The sequence below is a fragment of the Macaca thibetana genome, chromosome 9, assembly GCF_024542745.1.
Source record: "Macaca thibetana thibetana isolate TM-01 chromosome 9, ASM2454274v1, whole genome shotgun sequence".
In the NCBI taxonomy this organism is placed as follows: domain Eukaryota; kingdom Metazoa; phylum Chordata; class Mammalia; order Primates; family Cercopithecidae; genus Macaca; species Macaca thibetana.
In genome coordinates, this window is record NC_065586.1 from 65,712,986 (window position 1) to 65,739,346 (window position 26,361).

The 26,361-nt window shown below is 44.6% G+C and overlaps 1 protein-coding gene across 3 annotated transcripts in view; it reads right to left on the reverse strand.

The window, feature by feature from the left end:
* Nucleotides 1-19,029, reverse strand: part of SIRT1 (sirtuin 1) — a 36,166-nt gene extending 17,137 nt beyond the window's left edge. The window contains exons 1-4 of one of the 3 annotated variants that reach the window (XM_050804715.1): nucleotides 18,484-19,029; nucleotides 15,748-15,864; nucleotides 13,855-14,096; nucleotides 10,746-10,898 (exon numbers count right to left, since the gene is read on the reverse strand). In XM_050804715.1, the coding sequence (XP_050660672.1) occupies nucleotides 10,746-10,898; nucleotides 13,855-14,096; nucleotides 15,748-15,864; nucleotides 18,484-18,901 (930 nt within the window). In that variant the 5' untranslated portion in view covers nucleotides 18,902-19,029. Of the gene's footprint in view, nucleotides 1-10,745; nucleotides 10,899-13,854; nucleotides 14,097-15,747; nucleotides 15,865-18,483 lie in introns of those variants that run through there. The other 2 variants (XM_050804717.1, XM_050804718.1) reach the window with 2 other exon arrangements.
* Nucleotides 19,030-26,361: the final 7,332 nt, after the last annotated feature.

The window sequence follows — 26,361 nt, forward strand, 5'->3', positions numbered from 1 at the left end:
GCTTAATGCTTAGCTCACAGGCTATACAAAAACGGGAAGTGGGCCACATTTGGACTGAGGCCATAGTATGCCAATCCCTGTATCAACCTAACACAAGAGAATGTCAAACTGCCAGTCACCACTTAATAAATTTTAGTATGTACCACGTATAACATAAGCACTTTTAATTTCCTCTTGATTACGCTACAGACAAGGCTGAGAACTGGGTTTAAAAAAATGTGTTCAAGGCTGTAAAGAAAATAAAGAACATATGACAGAGACCCTATGCAGTCCGCAAAGCAGACTACATTTACTACCAGGCCCTACCTTACTACAGAAAGTTTGCTGACCCAGCTGTAGACGTATACCCCGATGCAGATGAAAAAACACAAAACAAACATAACTTGCCATTTTGGTCACAAGAGCAAATAAGTAGCAGAGCCCTGTTTTGATACGAAAATCCAGCACTGCACTGAGCAACAGGCAAGATCCCATCTCTATCAAAAATACAAAAAAAATAGCTGGGCATGGTGGTGCACACTTGTGGTCACAGCTACTCAGGAGGTGAGAGGATCACCTGAAGCCAGGGAACAGAGGTTGCAGTCCAGCCTGCCAGCCTGGGTGTCAGAGCAAGACCCTATGTCAAAAAAAAAAAAAAGGAAAGAAAAAGAAAACCCGAAAACCCCAGCACTTAACCCTCTATGCAATATTTACTGCCTTTTCAATTTGTGATCCCTCATCCTCAAGTTTTCTATTTTTCTTTTAGGACAAGCACCATTTCTATTATGTATTACAAACCAAATGACTAAAACTAGTAAGTATGTTTCAGTTTGCTCACCTTCATGGGATTACTAAAGGCTGGAACCCCGGTAAGCCTAACTCTTCGAGAATATATAATGTACATGTACAACTATTATGTATCCATAAAAATAAAATTTTTAAGGTAAATCAAAAGAAAAAGAACGTAATATTCCCAGAGGTCAGTATGAAAAAGCACCCAAATGAGGAAAATGGCTAAGAACAAAGAGGTAATTCAGGGATATACAAATGGCCAGTAGTAACCACCAGTCATCCACATTAATAAAAACAGAACAGGCCTAACGTGGTGGTTTAATGCCTACAATCCCAGCACTTTGAGTTGCTGAGGCAGGATAATCACTTGAGCTCAGGAATTTAAGACCAGCCTGGGCAACATAGTGAGACTGTCCATACAAAAAAAACCAAAGAAACAGCCAGGCATGGTGGTGCACACCTATAGTACTAGCTACTTGGGAGGCTGAGGCAGGAGAATCATTTGAGCCCAAGAGCTGGAGGCTGCAGTGAGCTATAAGATCACACCACTACACTCCAGCTTGGATAACAGAGGGAGACCCTGTCTCAAAAAATAAGATGCTGAGTCAGGCGCGGTGACTCACGCCTGTAATCCCAGCACTTTGGGAGGTCAAGGCAGGCATATCACCTGAGGTTAGGAGTTCGAGACCAGCCTGGCCAACATAGTGAAACCCCATTTATACGAAAAACACAAAAAATTAGCTGGGCATGGTGGCGCATGCCTATAATCTCAGGAACTTGGGAGGTTGAAGCAGGAGAATTGCTTGAACCCGGGAGGCAGAGGCTGCAGTGAGCCAAGATGATGTCACTGCACTCTAACCTGAGTGACACAGTGAGACTCCGTCTCAAAAACACATAAATAAAGCTGGGTGCAGCTTTATTTTTATAATTTTATTTAAAATTGTATTTATTTTTGAGATGGGGTCTCACTCCGTCGCCCAGGCTGGAGTGCAGTGGTGTAATACTGGCTCGCTGCAACCTCCGCCTCCTGAGTTCAAGCGATTCTCCTACCTCAGCGTTCCGACCAGCTGGGACTACAGGCGCATGCCACCATGGCCAGCTAATTTTTTGTATTTTTAGTAGAGACGGGGTTTCACCGTGTTTGCCAGGCTGGTCTCGAACTCCTACCTCAAGTGATCCACCCGCCTCGGCCTCCCAAAGTGCTGGGTTTACAGGTGAGAGTCACTGCACCCGGCCTGCTTTACTTACTATAGTTTTCAAACTGCCTTAAAAACAACCCTAGATCAAAAAGACAAAAAAGTAAGATACCTATCAATAGGAGACTAATATACTGTGAAACGACTTTAAAATAGAATGCTATGCAGCGTTCTTTGAAAAATAAGGTCTATCTGTTAAGTGCTGTTATGAAATTATTCTCAAGAATATTATATGGTGAAAAAAGCAAGACAGAAAAGGTAATTTTGATTCTGTTGGTAATCATTTATCAAGTATTAAAAACTTATGCTGCCATCCCTCCTCCACCCCAACACAAATTTTTTTTCCCCCTGAATGATACCCCAGAGTTTCACCATAGTAACCATTGAGGACAGATATGAGGGGCAGGAAAGACTGAAGGGTCAAACTACATACAGAGACAAGATTTTTGAAAGATACTGCACTCCAGTCTGGGTAGCAGAGCCAGGCCCTGTCTCAAAAAAAAAAAAAAATTATATATATATATATGTATTTTAATGCTAAGAACGTATTCTGGGGTTTTTATGGATTTTGGGTGGGTACAGGTGGCAGCAGCATGATAAATTAGCCAAATCAGCTAAATCACAAAGTGCTGGGATTACAGGTGTGAGCTACCGCACGCAGCCCTAATGGAAGATTTTATTTCAACCTTTCCAAGCTGCAATACGACAAAACATATCAGGAGACTTAAAGGCTTAAAGAAGAACTTTGATATGTTTCTCTGAAGTTCAACTGAAATTCACTTTCAGGAATTTATCCTAAGAACACTGGAAACATACCAAAAGAAGACAGCTGTAGCAACACTATTTGTACATCCAAATGTACAAATACAGAATTACAATTCACCACTTCATAAACAACCATTAAAAAGTATTCAATCCCAGCACTTTGGGAGGCCGAGACGGGCGGATCACGAGGTCAGGAGATCGAGACCACGGTGAAACCCCATCTCTACTAAAAAATACAAATAAAAAAAATTAGCCCGGCGTGGTGGCAGGCGCCTGTAGTCCCAGCTACTCGGGAGGCTGAGGCAGTAGAATGGCGGGAACCCGGGAGGCGGAGCTTGCAGTAAGCTGAGATCGTGCCACTGCACTCCAGCCTGGGTGACAGAGCGAGAGACTCCATCTCAAAAAAAAAAAAAAAAGTATTCAAGTACCTCACAGAAAGTAAGTTTATTATATTAAGTAGAAAATACTACAAATCGAAAGCAAAGTAAAACAGCCAACTTTTTTCTTTTCAGGGATGGGTCTTGCTCTGTCACTCAGGCTGGTATGCAGAGGTGAGATCACAGCTCACTGCAGCCTCAAACTCTTTGGTTCAAGCAATCTTCCCACCCTACCCTCTTGAGTTGCTGGGACTACAATTGCAAGCCACCGGGCCCAGCAAAAGCCAAATTTTACGCTAAAAAGGTAACATAAATCCAGCTACAATACTATAAATGTATACATATATAATCTATATACACGTATTAAAACATTATCTTCAGATGAATGGCACGGTGGCTACCATCTATTTTCTTTTTACTGACGTTGATTTTTTTTTTTTTTTTTTGAGACGGAGTCTTGCTCTGTAGCCCAGGCTGGAGTGCAGTGGCCAGATCTCAGCTCACTACAAGCTCCGCCTCCTGGGTTCACGCCATTCTCCTGCCTCAGCCTCCTGAGTAGCTGGGATTACAGCGCGCGCCACCACGTCCATCTAATTTTTGTATTTTTAGTAGAGATGTGGTTTCACCATATTGGTCAGGCTGGTCTCAAACTTTTGACTTTGTGATCCGCCCACTGTGACCTCCCCCAAAGTGCTGGAATTACAGGCGTGAGCCACCACGCCCCACCGAACACAGTCCTTTTTATTTAAAAAAAATTATCTTATACATCCTAATTCAGTTTCACCTTGACTCTAAATACAACCACTCATTTTTATTAGCATCAGTGAATTATTTTAGGTTTCTGAGAACCATGACCACAACTTATTATCAATTTAAGTCATTATGCAGAAGGATAAGAACACAGTTCAGGCAGGGCGAGGTGGCTCATGCCTGTAATCCCAGAACTTTAGGAGGCCAAGGTGGGTGGATCACCTGAGGTCAGGAGTTCGAGACCAGCCTGGCCAACATGATGAAACCCCACCTCTGCTAAAAATTAAAAAAAATGGCTGGGCACAGTGGCTCATGCCTGTAATACCAGCACTCTGGGAGGCAGAGATGGGTGGATCACAAGGTCAGGAGTTCAAGACCAGCCTGGCCAATATGGTGAATATCACTTAAGCCCCATCTCTACTAAAAATACAAAATTAGCCAGGCATGGTGGTGAGCACCTGTAATCCCAGCTACTCAGGAGGCTGAGGCAGGAGAACTGCTTGAACCCGGGAAGCAGAGGTTGTAGTAAGCCAAGCTCCCATAATCAAGGCTACTCAAGAGGCTGAGGCAGGAGAATCACTTGAACCTGGGAGGCGGAGGTTGCAGTGAGCTGAGATTGCACCATCGCACTCCAGCCTGAGCAACAAAAGCAAAACTCCATCTCCAAAAAACAAACAAAAAAAATATAGTTCAGAAATGTATTTAACTTAAATTTAAAGCCCCATAGCTTTAAAACTGGCCTTAACTGTCTGTGTGTGAAAGAATCCTGCAACCTCCACCTCCCAGGTTCAAGTGATTCTCCTGCCTCAGCCTCCTGAGTAGCTGAGATTACAGGTGTGCACCACCACATCTGGCTATTTTTTCTTAGTAGAGACAGGGTTTTGCCACGTTGACCAGGCTGGTCACCTGGGCTTAAGTGATCTGCCAGCCTCGGCCTTCCAAAGGGCTGGGATTAAAGTCGTGAGCCACCTCAATTAGCCTCAATGAGTAATTCACAAGGAACATTTTGAAGACATTTTTTATCATCAGGACTTGGGGTGGGGATACAAATGGCATTTCGTAGGTGGAGGCCAGGGATTTTTGTTTTGTTTTTTTGAGACAAATTCTTGCTCTGTCACCCAGGCTGGAGTACAGTGGCGCAATCTTGGCTCACAGCAAACTCAGCCTCCTGAGTTCAAGTGATTCTCATGCCTCAGCATGCACCACCACACCTGGCTAATTTTTGTATCTTCAGTAGAGACAGGGTTTCACCATGTTGGCCAGGCTGGTCTCTTCTGAACTTCCAGCCTCAAGTGATCTGCCCACCTCAGCCTCCCAAAGTGCTGAGATTACAGGTGTGAGCCGCTGCACCTGGCCGGTCAGGGATATTGACAAACATCCTACAACGCACAGGAAAGTTCCCCACAGCAAATAAATATCAGCCCAAGGCCGGGTGCAGTGGCTTATGCCTATAATCCCAACACTTTGTAAGGCTAAGCCGGAGGATCGCTTGAACCCAGGATTTCAAGACCAGCCTGGACAACATAGTGAAAACCTGACTCTACCAAAAAAAAAAAAAAAAAAAGTCAAAAAAAAAACATTTAGCTAGGTATGCAGTACGTGCCTACGGTCTCAGCTACTCAGGAGGCTCAAGCAGGAGCCCAGGAGTTCAAGGCTGCAATGAGCTGTGATGGCTTAACAGAGTAAAACTGTCTCAGGGGAAAAAAAAAAAAAAATCCAGCCCAAAATGTCAATAGTGCCAAATTTAAGAAACTGCTGTAACAGAGCAATAACTTCTTTAACACACCTCTCCATTACTTGAAATTTCCAGTCTAAATGAAATTTAAGGGCTGGGCATGGGAGGGGCTCACGCCTGTAATCTCAGCACTTTGGCCTAGGCAGGAGGATCACCTGAGGTCAGAGGTTTAAGACCAGCCTGACCAACATGGTGAAACCCCATCTCTACTAAAATAACAAAAATTAGCTGGGCGTGGTGGTGGGCACCTGCAATCCCAGCTACTCAGTAGGCTGAGGCAGAATTGCTTGAACTCCAGACACGAAGGTTGCAGTGAGCCGAGATCCCACCACTGCACTCCAGCCTGAGTGACAAGAGCAAAACTCTGTCTCCCCCCAAAAAAAAAATTTAAGTTCATTCTCAATAATCACAATCAATGATATAATAGATGGTATAGAAATTCTCTTTCCTTCCGAAGTATCTAAATTTCACCAATATTTTCTCTTTTCATGGCTTCATTTTTAATGTTTTCTCATAAGTATCAAAAATCAAAAAACATTTTAGTGAACTTTCTGCCTAGTACACTGACTCACAAAAAAGCTTAGGTTATCCTATAAGTATTCTGTTCTTGTAATATTTACAAATTCAGTAAAATATTGATAATATTTACATACCCTCCCCATCCTCTGTTTCAGGGTACTATCCCCCACACTCTTTGTCCTTACTTATTTCTCCTTAAACAATATTGGTTCACTGCAACCTCTGCCTCCTGGGTTCAAGCAATTCTCCCCATCTCAGCCTCCCGTGTAGCTGGGATGACAGGCGCCTGCCACCACGCCTGGCTGATTTTTGTATTTTTTATTAGAGACAGGGTTTTGCTGTGTTGGCCAGGCTGGTCTTGAACTCCTGACCTGAGGTGATCCACCCACCTCGGCCTCCCAAAGTGCGGGGACTACAGGTGTGGGCCACTGTGCCTGGCCTAGAAGCTTTCTTTTTTTTAGTCAGTTACCAGTGTGAGAATTAAAAGATAGACAAAGAATTACATGTGAATAATAATTGTAAACGCTAGCTGCTTTAACCATTACCATAAATGAAAACTCAGAAAAGCAAATTTAATCAGCTGGACGTGGTGGCTCACACCTATAATCCCAACACACTGGGAGGCTGAAACAGGCCGATCACGAGGTCACGAGACCCATCCTTGCCAACATGGTTAAATCCATCTCTACTAAAAATACTGATCATGGTGGCACGTGCCTGTAGTCCCAGCTACTTGGGAGGCTGAGGCAAGAGAATTGCTTGAACCCGGGAGGTGGAGGTTGCAGGGAGCCAAGATCGCGCCACTGCACTACAGCCTGGCAACAGAGTAAGACTCCATCTCAAAAAATAATAATAATAAATAAATGTATATAAACAGGATTAGAAGAGGTTACATCTTATAAGTGATTGAATCTTTTTTCAGTTTAACAATAAAAAATGTATTCTCCATAACTAGTGAATCAAGTTTTTGTAGTTAGATTTAAGATCAAAGTAAGTTCTAGTTACTTGCTGATCTTCTGATAGTGTCAATGTCTGTGCTACATGGAGATTTTATAATGCCAGTGTCCTAGCTCCAATTCAAGAAACCTTTAAGTCATATTTCACCGGTCTTCAAAACCATGCGGCAGTGCCACTAGCAAGAGTAGGTTAAAACAGTAAATCTTCACTAATCCATAATTAACAAAAAATAACTTTATTTATTCAATCCAGGTATGAACCAGTTGTCTGCTCTAAAAGCTAGATATAGATGACCATCGTTATTACGGATATATGAAGTAAAAAGTTCAAATTGAAAGTTTTAAATTAAAAATTCTCGATAGCCTGAAAACTTTTCAAATTCAGTTTAGTAATCATATTCAAGAATTTATAATATAATTTTCCCACTTTACACTAATGCCCATTTAATGTACCACAACCTGGATAAAACAAAAATTACATGGGGCGGGGGGGTGTAGTGACGGGGTCTCACTATGTTGCCCAGGCTGGTCTCAAACTCCTGAGTTCAAGAGATCTTCCTATCTCAGCTTCCCAAAGCACTGGGATTATAGGCGTGAGCCACTGCATCCAAAAACTTACTTTTCTTTAAAGACAGTCACCAATTTAAGTAACACAATTTATCCTGAATTAGCAGAGCTTCTCTTGTAGTCAGGTAAATACACCACATGGTCGGAAAGTAGATGAGGCCACTGTTTAGCTAAAATTTAGGTTCACTGGCCGGGCACGGTGCCTGGCACCTGTAATCCCAGCACTTTGGGACGCTGAGATGGGCGGATCACAAGGTCAGAAGTTCGAGACCAACCTGGCCAACATAGTGAAACCCCATCTCTACCAAAAATACAAAAATTGGCCTGGCATGGCAGCATGCGCCTGTAGTCCCAACAACTCGGGAGGCTGAGGCAGGAGAATCGCTTGAACTCAGGAGGTGGAGGTTGTGTGGTGAGCGGAGATCACGCCACCGCACTTTAGCCTGGGCAACAGAGCGAGACTCCATCTCAAAAAAAAAAAAAAAACAACTAGGTTCATTAACTTCTGGATTCATTAAAGTCGTCCCTATTCACATTTTCTAACGATTAAGGGGGAAAAAAGCCAGTAATACACGATTCTCTCGCTGGAAGCCATCATCCTCAGCAAACTAACACAAGGAACAAAAAACCAAACACAGCATGTCCTCACTCATAAGTGAAAATTGAACAATGAGAACACATGGACACAGGGTGGGGAACACCACACACTGGGGCCTGTCAGGAGGTGGGGGCAAGGGGTGGAAGAGCATTAGGACAAAAATCTAATGCATGTGGGGCTTAAAACCTAGATGACAGGTTGACAGATGCAGCAAACCACCATGGCACATGTACACCTATGTAACAAACCTGCGTATTCTGCACATGTATCCCGGTACTTACATAAAATAAAATGACTCTTTCAAGTATATGTACCTCCAAGTTTAACAATAACAAATTTTGTAATTTCTTTCCAAAAGACTAAAATACAGGAAAGAAAAGTTTTCTAATGACTAAATCTCTTGAGAATGGTATAATGCATTATTACACTTTATACGCTAAAGCAAAGCTGTACAACAGGTATATAATATGAGACATACATATAACTTTGTTTCTTTTAGTAACTACATTACGGTGAAAACTTTGGCCAGGCACGGTGGCTCACGCCTGTAATCCTAGCGCCTTGGGAGGCAGAGGCAGGTGGATCACTGGAAGTCAGGGGTTCAAGACCATCCTGGCCAACTTGGTGAAACCCTGTCTCTACTAAAAATACAGAAATTAGCTGGGCATGGTGGCAGGCACCGGTAATATCCCAGCTACTCGGGAGGCTGAGGCAGGAGAATCACTTGAACCTGGGAGGCAAAGGTTGTGATGAGCCAAGATCATGCCATTGCACTCCAGCCTGGGCAACAGAGCAAGACTCCATCTCAAAAAAAAAAAGAAGAGAAAAAGTAAAAACTTCAAAAAATATACATGTATTTTTGAAACACTCTTGCTCTGTTGCCCAGGGTGGAATGCAGTAGCAGATCATCGTTCACTTTGAGTCTTGAGCTCCTGAGCTTAAGGGATCTTCCCACCTCAGACTCCTGAGTGGCTAGGTCTACAGGTGCACACCACCATGCTCAGCAAATTTTATTATTTATTTTGTAGAGACGGAGTCTCATTATGTTGCTCAGGCTGGTCTCAAACTCCTGGGCTCAACTGATCCTCCTACCTTGGCCTCCCAAAGTGCTGAAATTACAGGCATGATGCAACATGCACAGCCCAAAATACATTTTATTTAACCCAGTATCAAAAGTACTTTAAAAGTAAGAATTCAAAATTAATTTTAAAAAGTATTTTTTCCATATAAAAACCAATATTTGTTTAACATTTGATAAATAAAACTAATGAAATACTTTGTATTTTCCATACTGGATCTCTAAAATCTGATATATCTTTTACACTTATTGCACATGTAAATATATTTTTTTTTTTTTTTTTTTTTTTGAGACGGAGTCTCGCTCTGTCACCCAGGCTGGAGTGCTGTGGCCGGATCTCAGCTCACTGCAAGCTCCGCCTCCCGGGTAGACGCCATTCTCCTGCCTCAGCCTCCTGAGTAGCTGGGACTACAGGCGCCCGCCACCTCACCCGGCTAGTTTTTTTGTATTTTTTAGTAGAGACGGGGTTTCACCGTGTTAGCCAGGATGGTCTCGATCTCCTGACCTCGTGATCCGCCCATCTCGGCCTCCCAAAGTGCTGGGATTACAGGCTTGAGCCACCGCGCCCGGCCTGTAAATATATTTCAAGTACTCAACAGCCACATGTGGCTAGTGGCTTCTGAACTGGACAGTGCAACTATACAGAATAAGGCTCCTCTGCAATTTGCTGACAAAAATGCAACCCAAGAATCTTCCCATTCTCTAATTAGAAATGATTTTTCTTTTTTTTTTTTTTTTTTTGAGACGGAGTCTTGCTCTGTCACCCAGGCTGGAGTGCAGTGGCCAGATCTCAGCTCACTGCAAGCTCCGCCTCCCGGGTTTACGCCATTCTCCTGCCTCAGCCTCCCGAGTAGCTGGGACTACAGGCGCCCGCCACCGCGCCCGGCTAGTTTTTTGTATTTTTAGTAGACACGGGGTTTCACCGTGTTAGCCAGGATGGTCTCGATCTCCTGACCTCGTGATCCGCCCGCCTCGGCCTCCCAAAGTGCTGGGATTACAGGCTTGAGCCACCGTGCCCGGCCAGAAATGATTTTTCAGGAACATCCTTGTTAAAATTTGACTACAGAACACCAAAGTGATGTTATAACGCCTTTACAATCTCTAATAAAATATTAAAAATCACAAGTTATGTTACTTTTATATGGTGTACAAACCTCTTTAAAAAGCCCAGGCAGAATAATGACCATTGCTGAAGGGCAAATTTTAAAAATATGAAACTGTCTCTTTGAAAATAAGCTCACTCTAAAATGAAGTAGATGATAGTCCTTCTCTAGGAATAAGGGAATTCTGGCCATAATGAGTGATCTTCCTCCGCCACAGTAGCAGCATCCACTTTACTAAACAATGAATGATAACCTTAAGGTGGCTATATATGAACAAAATACATTTTCATGAGAGAAAGCCAAAGAAACAACCAGAAGAGTTCATAGTACCTTTGCAAACTTGAAGAATGGTCTTGGATCTTTTCTGAAATATTCAATATCAAACATCGCTTGAGGATCTGGAAGATCTGGGAAGTCTACAGCAAGGCGAGCATAAATACCATCCCTTGACCTGAAGTCAGGTATTCCACATGAAACAGACACCTAAAATGTGCATGGCATAATTTGTAAAATTAAATCTTCTACCTTTACAGGAACTAGCTAGCTCTCTTACCATATAATTAGCTAAGAGTTGAGAAAGAAAATTTTAGAATAAAACGTCTTTTAAGAAATAAAAATATGCCGGGCGCGGTGGTTCACGCTTGTAATCCCAGCACTTTGGGAGACCGAGGCAGGTGGATCACCTGAGGTCGGGAGTTCAAGACCAGCCTGACCAACATGGAGAAACCCCGTCTCTACTAAAAATACAAAATTAGCCGGGGTGGTGGCACATGCCTGTAATCCCAGCTACTCGGGAGGCTGAGGCAGGAGAATCGCTTGAACACGGAAGGCAGAGGTTGCGGTGAGCCGAGATCGCGCCATTGCACTCCAGCCTGGGCAAAAAGAGTGAAACTCTGTCTCAAAAAATAAATAAATAAATAAATAAATAAATAAAAAAAATACAACCCTACCCCCCTTTTTTTTTTTTTTTTCCCGAGACGGAGTCTCGCTCTGCCGCCCAGGCTGGAGTGCAATGGCCGGATCTCAGCTCACTGCAAGCTCCGCCTCCCGGGTTCACACCATTCTCCTGCCTCAGCCTCCTGAGTAGTTGGGACTACAGGCGCCCGCCACCGCACCCGGCTAGTTTTTTGTAGTTTTTAGTAGAGACGGGGTTTCACCGTGTTAGCCAGGATGGTCTCGATCTCCTGACCTCGTGATCCACCCGTCTCGGCCTCCCAAAGTGCTGGGATTACAGGCTTGAGCCACCGCGCCCGGCCACAACCCTACCCTTATTTCAGAAATAAAACTCCCAAATAACTGAGTAGAATTAAATACACCTCATATTCCATCTTTAACACAAATAAGGAATTTTTAAGTCAGGCTAATTTTAAGCCTTTTAAGCATTTAGCCAACAAATTAAAGCAAATACAATTTGAGAAGAAAATAAACCATTTCAATAAATTATTTTAAGGAGAAAGTAGGGAAGAATTTTTTTTTTTTTTTTTTTTTTTTTGGCTCTGTCGCCCAGGCTGGAGTGCAGTAGCCGGATCTCAGCTCACTGCAAGCTCCCCGCCTCCTCGGGTTTGTCACACCATCACTCTCCCAGGTTCTGCCTCAGCCTCCCGAGCTGCTGGGACTACAGGCGCCCGCCACCACGCAGGGATAATTTTTTGTATTTTTAGTAGAGACGGGTTTCACCGTGTTAGCCAGGATGGTCTCAATCTCCTGACCTTGTGATCTGCCCACCTCGGCCTCCCAAAATACTGGGCTTACAGGTGTGAGCCACCGTGCCTGGCCTTTTGTTCTTTTTTTTTTTTTAAGACACTTTCGCTCTAATGCCAGGCTGGAGTGCAGTGGTGCCATCATGGCTCACTGTGGCCTCAACTTTTCCGGCTCAAGCAATCCTCCCACCTCAGTCTCCTGAGTAGCTGGGACTACAAGTACACACGAGCACACCAGGCTAATTTTTTGTAGAGACAGGGTCTATGTTGCTCAGGGTGATCTCGAACTCCAGGGCTCAAGTGATCCTCCCACTTTAGCCTCCCAAAGTGCTGGAATTACATGCATGAGGCACTCCACCAGCCAAGAATTTCTATTACAGAAAAATAATTCCAAAGAAATTGCTCCTTTAGTTAGGATTCTATTACCTCAATACTACAATTTTCTATTTTCATTAAAAAAACAATGTATAGCCAGGCGCGGTGGATCACGCCTGTAATCCTGGCGCTTTGGGGGGCCAAGGCGGGCAGATCACGAGGTCAGGAGTTTGAGACCAGCCTGGCCAATATGGCGAAACCCTGTCTCTACTAAAAATACAAAAATTAGCTGGGTGTGGTGGCGTGTGCCTGTAATCCCAGTTACTCGGGAGGCTGAGGCAAGAGAACTGCTTGAACCCGGGAGGCAGAGGTTGCAGTGAGCCAAAAGACTGCGCCACTGCACTCCACCAGCCTGGGCAACAGAACAAGACTCTGTCTCTCTTGGGGAAAAAAAAAAAAAAAAGGAAACAAACACTGTACAGGCCAGGAGACGCTGAGGTTGCAGTGAGCCATGATGGCACCACTGCACTCCAGCCAGGGCAACACAGCAAGACGCTGTATCCAAAAAAAAAAAAAAAAAGTGTAATATTTCAATTATTCATTTCTTTGAGACTTATGCACTAATCGTACAAAAAAATCCTGACATTTCAGATAGCGATTCCAGAAGTTATTGTTTCATCATCTTACCAGAGTTGACTCCAATTTGACCTGGAGTCAAGGTCAATTCAAGTTAAACAAACTTGTCTACATCGTTATCTGTGAGCAAAACATTCTCCTGATGATCATCTAAGATTATGCAACACCCTTTCACAACTCGGAACAGCAGAAAACAGGACAAAATTTTACAGCAGTTGCTCTGGCTGCTAACATGTAATATACTCTGCATAAAACACACACTATGCAATAGCCTTAGGTAACTAATTAGCTGCAACCCTAACGTAGATCAAAGAGAACATGTCGCCACAATCACATCATCTTAATTAAAACGGAGGGAAGGCAGGAATCTGTTATCTTCCCAACGTTAAGTTTTTCACTTGTGAATACCAAGTAGGTTTCCAGTTTCTCATAAAGATCGAACAAATAGCCAATTTCTCCATCAGACTCTGACATCCCTTAACAAAAGCAGTTTCAATTCCCTGCATCTCCTTTAGGAGCTGTAATAAAATGCAGGTAAAAATCTTGCCTTAACTCCATTTACCCAGTGTGCTATAAATAAGCAGAAGCAAATATTTTTTTAAGGCTGTTGGAGAGGTTTTAAAAATCTGAACTAATTTAGCAACTGCTGCTGCACTCAGTTTTTGGCAGTTTCCAAACATCCATTATCACGTAAGGATAAATCTTTCTAAACCAGAAAAATGCTTCCTACTTGGAAAAGGCATGAGAAAATACATATACGACTTCCCACATTTACTAGTCTTACATACCCCAGCTCCAGTTAGAACTATAATTTTTTTGCACTCTTGCAGTAATTTCACAGCATCTTCAATTGTATTAATATCTTTTCTTTTTTTCCTTTTTGGTGGTTCTGAAAGGATATTAATAACAATCTGCCACAGTGTCATATCATCCAACTCAGGTGGAGGAATTGTTTCCGGCAATAAATCTTTAAGAATTGTTCGAGGATCTGTGCCAATCATAAGATGTTGCTGAACAAAAGTATATGGACCTACAATAAGGGGGAAAAGACTTAAAGTCAACTTATCAAGTAACTAAAAATCTCATTTATTTTCTGAAGTAATGAGTTAGTAACCTGTGAGGGTTTTTTGCAAAGTAAGAAAATGCAATTTAATGGTATTCTATTCTCAGTACACCCTCAAAATTAATGCTATATCCCAATGAGATTAGGAAGATCTAATCAAGAGTTGGGAAGACCCCCTTGAGCTATAAGTATATATTTTAAGAGTCTAATTAACAACTAGAATTAAGTTCTTATGGTTAATACCTAGAAATACACAGTAACAAAAGTATTTACCAAAGGGTTCTACAAATCAACACAGAAAAGATCTTACCAGTCCTAAAAGCCTGTATTACTTATCATTAAAACCACACAGGAAAAATAAATGAAAATCTATACATAACTGCCATCTTAATTTTTTTTCCGGTAATTTTTCAATTTGATCTTAACCAATCTTCCAAGATAATACATACAATGTTGATGTTCTGAGAATTAGGCCGGGCGCGGTGGCTCAAGCCTGTAATCCCAGCACTTTGGGAGGCCGAGACGGGCGGATCACGAGGTCAGGAGATCGAGACCATCCTGGCTAACACGGTGAAACCCCGTCTCTATTAAGAAATGCAAAAAACTAGCCAGGCGAGGTGGCGGGCGCCTGTAGTCCCAGCTACTCGGGAGGCTGAGGCCGGAGAATGGCGTGAACCCGGGAGGCGGAGCTTGCAGTGAGCTGAGATCCGGCCACTGCACTCCAGCCTGGGTGACAGAGCGAGACTCCGTCTCAAAAAAAGAGAATTAATCATTTTCTTTTACCCTGAAATTGCTCAAACCAGCTCCCTAGCTTGAGAAAACCAAAAAAAATTAATAAATAAATCAGACACCAAAGAGAAACTGATCTTCACTGTTTAAATAGTCAAGCCATTTGTAAGAGTGAGAACATAAAAAGATCCACTTTCAAGATGGTTATGTTATACCTTTGGTATAAAAAAACTGATAATGCTTTCTATATCGAAATACTTTCCCGTTTCATTCACATATTTATTAAGTATTTACTGAGCACAAACTATGTGCCAGGCACTTTTTTAGGCACTGACAAGACAGGAGTATACAAGTCAGTCAAAAATTCCTGCTCCCATCGAGCTTATATTCTAGACCAGGAAACAATACAATTTAAAAAATAAGATACAGAGCTTGTCAAGAAGTGGTAAGTGTAAAATAAAGTGAAAAAAACAAAGAAGGAATATGAAGTGAGGGAGGAAGATATTCTAACTGGATGAAGAACACTACACAAAAAGGGTACAAATGAGGCTGGGAGAGGTGGCTCATGCCTGTAATCTCAGCACTTTGGGAGGCTGAGGCGGGCGGATCACCTGAGGTCGGGAGTTCAAGACCAGCCTGACCAACATGGTGAAACCCCGTCTCTACTAAAAATACAAAATTAGCCGGGCATAGCGGTATATGCCTGTAATCCCAGCTGCTCAAGAGGCTGAGGCAGGAGAATCGCTTGAACACGGAAGGCGGAGGGTGTGGTAAGCCGAGACTGCGCCATTGCACTCCAGCCTGGGCAACAAGAGCGAAACTCTGCCTCAAAACAAAATTATCAAAAAACATACATTTACTCTCTAAAGTTAACAGCTCTGAGCCATACCTATCCGTGGCCTTGGAGTCCAGTCACTAGAGCTTGCATGTGAGGCTCTATCCTCCTCATCACTTTCACAAGAATGAAAACCATTAGTGATAATTTCATCACCGAACAGAAGGTTATCTGCAAAAGAAACCAAGTCAGTCAAGGCTGCCAAAGCAATATGCACCTAAAATGTATGAAGACCTATAAACGGTTATAGAGCAATCATTTTCATCGAGTACAGCATTTAACATTTATACTGCATGTGTAAAGAATGCCTATGGGGTCAGCTTGCACTGTTCATTGGAACAGTTTCTTCATCTTTAGGAATTCTGCTCAGACTCAGTTTCAGCCAAAATCTAAAAATAAATTAAGTCTACTTAAAAAACAGAAAAAGAGGCCGGGCGCGGTGGCTCAAGCCTGTAATCCCAGCACTTTGGGAGGCCGAGACGGGCGGATCACGAGGTCAGGAGATCGAGACCATCCTGGCTAACACGGTGAAACCCCGTCTCTACTAAAAAATACAAAAAACTAGCCGGGCGAGGTGGCGGGCGCCTGTAGTCCCAGCTACCCGGGAGGCTGAGGCAGGAGAATGGCGTAAACCTGGGAGGCGGAGCTTGGAGTGAGCTGAGATTCGGCCACTGCACTCCAGCCTGGGCGACAGAGTGAGACTCCGTCTCAAAAAAAAAAAAAAAAAAAAAAAAAAAAAACAGAAAAAGATAGCCGGGCGCGGTGACTCATGCCTGTAATTGCAGAGCTCTGGGAGGCCAGGGCAGGTGGATCACCTGAGGTCGGGAGTTCAAGACCAGCCTGACCAATATGGAGAAACCCCCGTCTCTACCAATAATACAAAATGTAGCCAGGCATGGTGGCTCATGCCTGTAATCCCAACTACTGAGGAGGCTGCGGCACTAGAATGGCTTGAACCCGGGAGGCGGAGGTTGCAGTGGGCTGAGAGGTGAGCTGAGATCGCGCCATTGTACTACAGCTTAGCGAAACCCCGTCTTTAAAAAAAAAAAGAAAGAAAATAATCTAGCTAGAATGTATCAATCACAAACAACAGCGTTAGTGAAACGTGTAATAAATGGGCATTTACACAAAAATGTCATTCAAATATAACCTTGGCAATGCGCACGTTAAACTCTCACATAATACTAAACAGGTATCTCTGCATTGTTTCTTCTATTAAACAGTATCAATAACACTATTATTATTAGGTAAATAATAAATTAATATTCAACTGTGTTGCTTGAAATCAGGGTCTCTTTACTAAACCAGTCCCTAAAAGCATATACTACTTTTTCTTTGAGACGAGGTCTCACTCTGTCGCCCACCCTGGAGTGCAGTGGCGCGATCACAGCTCACTGCAACCTCAAACTCGGGGGCAATCCTCCCACCTCAGTAGCTGGGACTACAGCTGTGCGACACCACGTCCGGGTTTTTCAATTTTTAGTAGAGAGGAGGTCTCGCTATGTTGCCCAGGCTAGTCTAAAACTCCTAGGCTCAAGAAATCCTCCCGCTTTGGCCTCCCAAAGTGCTGGGGTTACACGAAAGAGCCACCGCGCCCGGCCTAACCCAAGTATTGATAAAGACGAACACATATCAAGGAGAGAAACTCCTCCTTGAGAGAAACAAAAATATGAAACCTGACGGGGCACGGTGGCTCACGCCGGTAATCCCAGCACTTTGGGAGGCCGATGCGGGCGAATCACGAAGTCAAGAAATCGAGAGACTATCCTGGCCAACATGGTGAAATCCTGTCTCTGCTAAAAATACAAAAATTAGCTGGGCGTGGTGGCGGGTGCCTGTAGTCCCAGCTACTCGGGAGGCTGAAGCAGGAGAATAGCTTGAACGGGACAGGCGGAGGTTGCGGTGAGCCGAGATCGCGCCACTGCACTTAAGCCTAGCGACAGAGAGAGACTCTGTCTCAAAACAAAACAAAACAAAACAAAAAACAAAAAACCTTGAAGAACATGACAATTGCAACATATCTGCTTCATTATGCTAGAAGTGTTAAATGTGTGTATCATTACTACGTACAAAAAGGTATGCTTGGCCCAAACACCGTTACCGTACAAGAGCAAAATTAGAATAAAATATGAACTGCTCTAAAAGTACTATCACTCTCCCATGCCTACTCCTAACTGCATTACAGAATTTTAATATCTTCAGAAACAGCCATGTTCTTTAAATTTTGCAGGCTGTGACTACAGAAACAGCTTTCCTCTTTTAAAAATTGTAACTTCAGGCATAAAAATATAGACCTTCAAAAAAAAAAAACAGCAAACTGCACAGGTGTCAGTTTACAAAAAGCAATTGAAAACGCCGACCAACGGGACAGCCAAAAAGTTGCAGACTTAAGTGTGTTGGTGGGTGAAGAAAAGCAAATGAAAAATAAAATAAAATAAAGAAGAAAAAGGAAAGAAAAAAAAAAGCTCTAACAAAACCAATATGCTAAAAGAGTAAGAGGGTGAGAGAAACTTATTTTAAAGTGACTGCGAGAGTCTCCCGACCTGGCTGCTGCGCAAAGCGCAAGGCCGCCCAGGCGGGTCACGGACGGAGGAAAAGAGCAAATCCACCAGCAGCTCGCGCAGCAGGAACGGCAGCCCCGGAGGAGCGCAGCTGAGCGGAGGGCCGTGGTGGGGAGGGGAACGCCGCAAGCCTGCCCCGAGTCGCCGGCCGCCCTCAACCTCACACCAGTAGGAGCCCGGGGAAAGGGAGGAGGAGATGTGCAGTTCCGGCCGCCCGCACCCTGCGCACCTCGGTACCCAATCGCCGCCGCCGCCGCCTCTTCCTCCTCCTCGCCCTCGTCGTCGTCGTCTTCGTCGTAGAAGCTGTCGGCCAGCGGTGGCTCCCGAGATGGGCCCTGCAGGCCCGGCCCATTGTCTCCTTCCCCAGCCGCCGCAGTCGCCTGGGCCTCTTGCTCCCCGCCCGCCGCCGCCGCCTCTGCCTCCCGCCACAGCGCCGCCGCCGCAACCGGGCAGCCCCCGGCCGCCGGCACCTCACGCTCTGGGGCTGCCCCACCGGGCTCGCCCGGGCTCCGCTCGAGGCCAGGACCATCTCTCCGCGGCCTCTTGCGGAGCGGCTCCCCGGCGGGGGGCGACCCGGCCTCCCTCTCGGCCCCCGCCGCCGAGGGGGAGCCGCCGGGCTGAAGGGCGAGGGCCGCCTCGTCCGCCATCTTCCAACTGCCTCTCTGGCCCTCCTCCCTCGCCTCCTCTGCTCCCGCTCGACGCGCGGCACTGGCGCCCCCGCGGCTCCGGCTGCGGGAGATTTAAACCCCGTCACGTGACCCGCCCCATCGCCGCCCCCGCCCCCTCGGCGCTCCCGCCACCCACGCGGGCCAGACCACAACACTACGGGTCACGTGACGGGCGGAGGCTGTTGCATCTACCCCTCCGCCTGGGCTGGAAGCACGCTCGGCCCCGGCTGCCGCGGCCCTGCGCCTTTGTGGCGGGCGTGTAGTGCAACCAAATTCGCCCCTCGGCCGCTTTTTGAACTTCTCTTTGAAACCGACCTCAAATCACTACCGCCTGAACAGCTCAAGTTTTGGTCCGCCCTGGGAATTTCCACTTCTACCTGAAGTGTACACCTGGCCTGCCTTAGCGTTGTCTAGCTTTAGCTAAGGGTTGAAACACAGCTGAAGCTGGCTAAGGACTTAGCTCCCTGAAATACAGTGGATAGTCGTTCTGTTTTGTTAATGGGTAGGAATAGAGGCAAAAGGAGAAGGCTCCCTTCCCACCCTCCTCACACCGTTCTGACAGCTCCTCTTTAGCTCCTTTTTCTGCTCCTAGCTTCTCTCCTTAGTCAGTTGCTTTTTCCCCTCTCTCCATCACTTGTAGGGTGGTATAGATTGTCAAATCCTGGGAAGACCTTTGACTTGGAGGTTTGGAGATCAGCCGATCTACTTTCTGGCCCCAGATTGGCTTCCAACGTGTGTGAATTCCCTCCTCTGGGCCTCAGTTTTCTCACGTGCAGAATGGGTTTGTTGGGTCGGTATGAGGAGAGCTCGGGAAGAAAATGGCTTGGCCTCTGTGGACATCTGCTCTTGGTTAAAATTTGGAGTCCTTCCTTTCTAGCATGAGCTATCTAACCTTTTCTAAAGTTAATTTTTCTCATGTCTTAAATTGTAATAATGAAGTACTTTAAAAGGTCATAGATTTAAATGAGATAACCAGATGTAAAATCAGGGGTACCTAGTAGTTTAAAAGGCTTAGTGGAAAGCCCTTCCACTTTCCTCTCTCCCTGAAATTCTGGGACACTGTGACTCCATATCTAACCTTAACTAAGGACCCATATAACCCATGGTAGATCTAGAGCCGGTGTTTGTTATGGCATCTCCCTGGAGCACAGCCTTTCTATCTGTTTAAAGGACCTCTATGAGTTTATGGTACACTGTCCCTTAAGCCGAGCGTGGGTTCTGGCCATACTGCATCAATTACTTGCGTGACTTTAGGCAATCAACTTAAAGCTGTTTCTTCATCCTTAAAATTAAAAAAATTAAAAATAGAATGTTGGAAATATATCACTAAGGTCCCATCTGCATCCAAAAGTCTTATTTCATCTGGTCACCACTATTCATTTCTGAAAGTGATCATCTCTAGTCCTAGAAGCCTTAAACCCATCTTTGGGAGCGTGGGGGACAAGGGGAGGGAGAGCATTAGGACAAATAGCTAATGCATGCGGGACTGAAAACCTAGCTGGATGCGGTGGCTCACGCCTGTAATCCCAGCACTTTGGGAGGCCGAGGCAGGCAGATCACCTGAGGTCGGAAGTTCGAGACCAGCCTGACCAACATGGAGAAACCCCGCATCTACTAAAAATACAAAATTAGCCGGGCGTGGTGGCACATGCCTGTAATCCCAGCCACTCAAGAGACTGAGGCCGGAGAATCGCTTGAACCCGGGAGGCAGAGGTTGCGGTGAGCCAAGATCGCGCCATTGCACTCCAGCCTGGGCTACAAGAGCAAAACTCCATCTCAAAAAAAATAAAACTTAGATGAGGGGTTGATTGGTGCGGCAAATCACTGTGGCTCACCTATAACTATGTAACAAACCTACACATTCTGCAGCTGTATACTGGAACTTAAATTAAAAAAAAAAAAAAAATCTTTGAAGCGTCTGTTCATACTGATCCCGCTGAAATCCATCTGACCAATCAATGACCAAATCCTGTTATCCTTCCTTTCTTCCTACACTCCTCCCAATTCCTGACTAGGCACCGCACTCCTAGTGGTTGACATACTTGGTCCTCCCCACTTTCTGTCTTATACTACAAAATATTTCATAAATTGACTCTCAGCTACATTGGTGGAATGCAATATATGAAATGTTGAGAGTCAGTAGCCCAATAAAATAGAAACAAAATTCCCAGCTTTTTTGAGAAAAAGATGTTTGTAAACTTATGAGCATCCTGTTATTCATTCATTCATTTATATGTATAGTGCATTATTGACACATGTGAAGTTTATGAACTACAAGGAACGTTATGTGATCAGTATTATTATTAGTATGCTGAGAGATCAGAGATGCAGTATGCTTTTCAGGTAGGATAAATGAGAGACAAAAATTGTATTAAAACAAAAACAAAAAATCCCGATTAGACTTCTGGTCTACCACTGGTGAAGAACTAACATTAAGGCCGGGTGCTGTGGCTCATGCCTGTAGATCCCAGCACTTTGGGAGGCCAAGGAAGGCAGATCACCTGATGTCAGGAGTTCGAGACCAGCCTGACCAATATGATATAACCTCATCTCCACTAAAAATACAAAAATTAGCTCACAGTGGTGGCACGTGCCTGTAATCCCAGCTACTCGGGAGGCTGAGACAGGAGAATCGCTTGAACCCAGGAGGTGGAGGTTGCAGTGAGCTGAGATCATACCATTGCACTCCAGCCTGGGCAACAAGAGTGAAACTCGGCCTCAAAAAAAAAAAAAAGAACTAACATATTCTGGTTGACTTAGCAGTTCTATTCTCTTAAGTTAATAAATTGGCCTAATAGCTTTGATATCAGTCTCGTGTGACTACAATTAGTAAGGGAGTTAGTATTAACTCTTTTGTACTAATACAATGTTACTGTCAAAACTTAAAAATACAAATGGAAATCCCTACCTCACACAATATACAAAAATAAATTCCAGCCAGGCGTGGTGGCTCACGCCTGTAATCCCAGCACTTTGGGAGGCTGAGGCAGGCAGATCACCTGAGGTCGGGAGTTCAAGACCAGCCTGGCCAACATGGAGAAACCCTGACTCTACTAAAAAAAAAAATTAGGCGTGGTGGCACATGCCTGTAATCCCAACTACTTGGGAGGCTGAGGCAGGAGAATTGCTTGAACCTAGGAGGCAGAGGTTGCGGAGAGCCGAGATCGCGCCATTGCACTCCAGCCAGGGCGACAAGAGCAAAACTTCATCTCAAAAATATAAAAAATAAAAAAAATTCCAGATGGATTGAAGAACTAAATGAAAAAATACAAAAATAAAAATATTATGACATTTTAGAATATTTATAACTTTGGATCAAGAAAGAACTTCTTAGCAAGGCAGGAGCCATTTTTTAAATGATAAAAATATTTGACAACATAAAAATGTAAAATATGCTCAAACCTATTAGTAGTCAAGGAGATGCAGTGAAAAAATGTACTCGCCAAGTGTGATGGCTCATACCTATAATCCCAGCACTTTAGGAAGCTGAAGTAGAAGGATGGCTTGAGCTCAAGAATTTGAGATCATCCTGGGCCACACAGTGAGACCTCATCTCTACAAAAAAATATAAAAATTAGTCCAGCATCCTGGTTTGCACCTGTAGTCCGAACTAATTGGGAGGCTGAGGCAGGAGGACTGCTTGAGCCTGAAGGTCGAGGCTGCAGTGATCCATGATCGAGCCACTGCACTCCAACCTGGGCAACACAGCAAGACCCTACCTCAAAAAAATAAAATAACATCCGGGTGCGGTAGCTGATGCCTGTAATCCTAGTACTTTGGGAGGCCGATGTGGGTGGATCACTTGAGGTCAGGAGTTCAAAACCAGCCTGGCCAACATGGTGAACCCTCATCTCTACTAAAAATATACAAAAATTAGCCAGGCGTAGTGGTATGCGTCTGTAATCTCAGCTACTCTGGAGGCTGAGGCACGAGAATCGCTTGGACTTGGGAGGCGGAGGTTGCAGTGAGCTGAGATTATGCCACTGCACTCCAGCCTAGGTGACAGAGTGAGACTCTGTCTCAAAAAGAAAATAAAATAACATTAAAACATGACCAGGAACGGTGGCTCACACCTGTAATCCCAGCACTTTGGGAGGCTGAGGTGGGCAGATCACCTGAGGTCAAGAGTTTAAGACCAGCCTGGCCAATATGGTGAAACCCCGTCTCTACTAAAAATTAGCCCGGTGTGGTGGCACACGCCTGTGACCCCAGATACTCAGGAGGCTGAGGCAAGGGAATCGCTGGAACACAGGAGGCAGAGGCTGCAGTGAACCAAGATCGCAAGATCTTGAGACAGAGTGAGATTCCATCTCACACACACACACACACAAAAACAAGGTATTACTTTTCACCCCTCAAATAGGCAAAAAAAAATTTTTATTGTCACTGTCTGTTGCTAAGCAGAATATGGAGAAACTGATACATTGCTATCATAATGTTGGAAAGTAATCTGGAAATGTTTTTTTACATTATACATATATTCCCAGCATTTTGGGAGGCAGAAGCAGGGGGATCACTTGAAGTCAGAGTTTGAGACCAGCCTGCCCAACATGGCGAAACGCTGTCTCTACTAAAAATACAAAAATTAGCCGGGTGTGGTGGCATGCACCTATAGTCCCAGCTATTGGGGAGGCTGAGGTGGGAGAATCACTTGAATCCAGGAGGTGGAGGTTAGCCAAGATCATGCCATTGCACTCCTGCCTGAGTGACAGAGTAAGACTCTGTCTCAAAAAAACAAACAAACAAACCAAAAAACATCTTTATTGTGGCATTGATATTGCTGGGGAAAAGTCAAGAAAATAATCCAAATGTCTTCAATAAAAAACCTGTTGATCAAATTATGGTGCACACATACTATGGCATATTATGCCACCATTAAAAGGTTTTGTGGGCCGGGGGCGGTGGCTCACACCTGTAATCCCAGTACTTTGGAAGGACAAGGCAGGAGGATCACGAGGTCAGGAGATTGAGACCATCCTGGCTAACATGGTGAAACCCTGTCTGTAATAAAATTACAAAAAATTAGCCAGGCGTGGTGGCGGGTGCTTGTAGTCCCAGCTACTCGGGAGGCTGAGGCAGGAGAATGACGTCAACCTGGGAGGCGGAGGTTGCAGTGAGCCGAGATGGCACCACTGCACTCCAGCCTGGGCAACAGAGCAAGACTCTTGCTCAAAAAAAGAATTAAAAAAAAAAGGGTTTGTAACTGTTGTTGTTGAGAAGTGTGTGTGATACACTGTTAGTGACAAAAGCAAGTTGCACAGTAATGTGTGCATTATTATCCTTTCTTATTTAATAAATATCCCTTTATTATTATTTTATTTTATTAATTTAAATTTTTTTTTGAGATGGAGTCTCTCTCTGTTGCCCAGGCTGGAGTGCGCTGGTGCAATCTTGGCTCACTGCAACCTCCACCTCCTGGGTTCAACTGATTCTCCCACCTCAGCCTCCCCAATAGCTAGGACTACAGGTGCACGCCACCATGCCCGGCTAATTTTCATATTTTTAGCAGAGACAGGGTTTTGCCATGTTGGCCAGGCTGGTCGCAAACTCCTGACCTCGTGATCCACCCACCTTGGCTTCCCAAAGTGCTGGCATTACAGGTGTGAGCCACCATGCCCAGCCAATTATTTCTTTTCACTAGGACTTTGGAAGGACGAGGCGGGAGGATCACGAGGTCAGGAGATTGAGACCATCCTGGCTAACATGGTGAACATAATTATTATTATTATTTTTGAAACCTCTATATGACTACGAGAAAAGTATTTTTATCTGATGAATATGAGTCGTTTTAAATTATTAGGCCCAAAGAGATATAAAAATGAGACAGCAGACCAGGCACAGTGGCTCATACCTGTAATCCCAACACTTTGGGAGGCTGAAGTGGGAGATTGCTTGAGGTCAAAAGTTCAAGACCATCCTGGCCAATGTGGTGAAAACCCGTCTCTACAAAAAATACAAAAATTAGCTGGGCGTTGTGGCCCATGCCTGTAGTCCCAGCTACTTGGAAGTCTGCAGTCAGAGGATCACCTGACCCTGGGAAGATCCAGGATGCAGTGAACCGAGATTGTGCCACTGTACTCCAGCCTGGGTGACAGAGCTTACTCCCCACTTTGATTTGTGTATTTGTCTCTTGAAACTGCTTGCCACAGGTAGCTACAAATTCACCCAATACTTCAGCATATCATAAGAGTGAAAAGAAAAAAAAAATTCATCCAATAATGCCACACCAGAAGCTATAAACTGCGCCCTATAACTTAACAATGTATAGCCAATCACTAATGATTGTTGTTTCTGTAAACCAATGAGAATTCCTGACAGATAACTTTGTTATCAGTTCACTCCCTGCCTGCTTTTTCATTGAAAAAATCTTCCTGTAATGGATAAGGAGCTGAGTGAAGCTCATATCCAAGATTACTTGGGTCTGAATCTTTAGGTAGCTATCTTCACTTTGGCTCAGTTAAACTTTTTTTTTTTTTTTTTTTTTTTTTTTTTTTTTGGAAACGGAGTCTCGCTTTGTGGCCCAGGCTGGAGTGCAGTGGCTGATAGCTCACTGCAAGCTCCGCCTCCCGGGTTCACAGCATTCTCCTGCCTCAGCCTCCCGAGTAGCTGGGACTACAGGCGCCCGCCACCTCGCCCGGCTAGTTTTTTGTATTTTTTAGTAGAGACGGGGTTTCACGGTTTCACCGTGTTAGCCAGGATGGTCTCGATCTGCTGACCTCGTGATCCACCCGTTTCGGCCTTCCAAAGTGCTGGGATTACAGGCTTGACCCACCGCGCCCGGCCCCCAGTTAAACTCTTTAAATTATATTTTGTGCCTCAGCCTCTTCCTTTTAGGTCAAAATCTTTTTTTTCTTTTCTTTTCTTTTTTTTTTTTTTTTTTCTTTTCTTTTTTTTTTTTTTTGAGACCAAGTCTCCTGCTGTCACCCAGGCTGGAGTGCAGTGGCATGATCTCAGCTCACTGCAACCTCTGCCTCCCAAGTTCAAGCAATTCCTCTACCTCAGCCTCCTGGGTAGTAGCTGGGAATACCGGTGTGCATTACCATGCCCGGCTACTTTTTGTATTTTTAGTAGAGATGGGGTTTCACCATATTGGCCAGGCTGGTCTTAAACTCCCGACCTCAGGTAATTCACCCATGTTGGCCTCCCAAAGTGCTGGGATTACAGGCGTGAGACACGGTGCCAGGCCTAGGTCAAAATCTATATACAAATCTACATACGAGGCCAGGCACAGTGTCTGACACCTGTAATGCTAGCACTTTGTGAGGCCGAGGCAGGGAGACTACTTGAGCCCAGGAGTTTGAGACCAGCTGGGCAACATGAGGAAACCCCATCTCTATAAAAAGTACAAAAATTAACCACGGGTGGGCTGGGCACGGTGGCTCACGCCTTTAATCCCAGCACTTTGGGAGGCAGAGGCAGACGGATCATGAGGTCAGCAG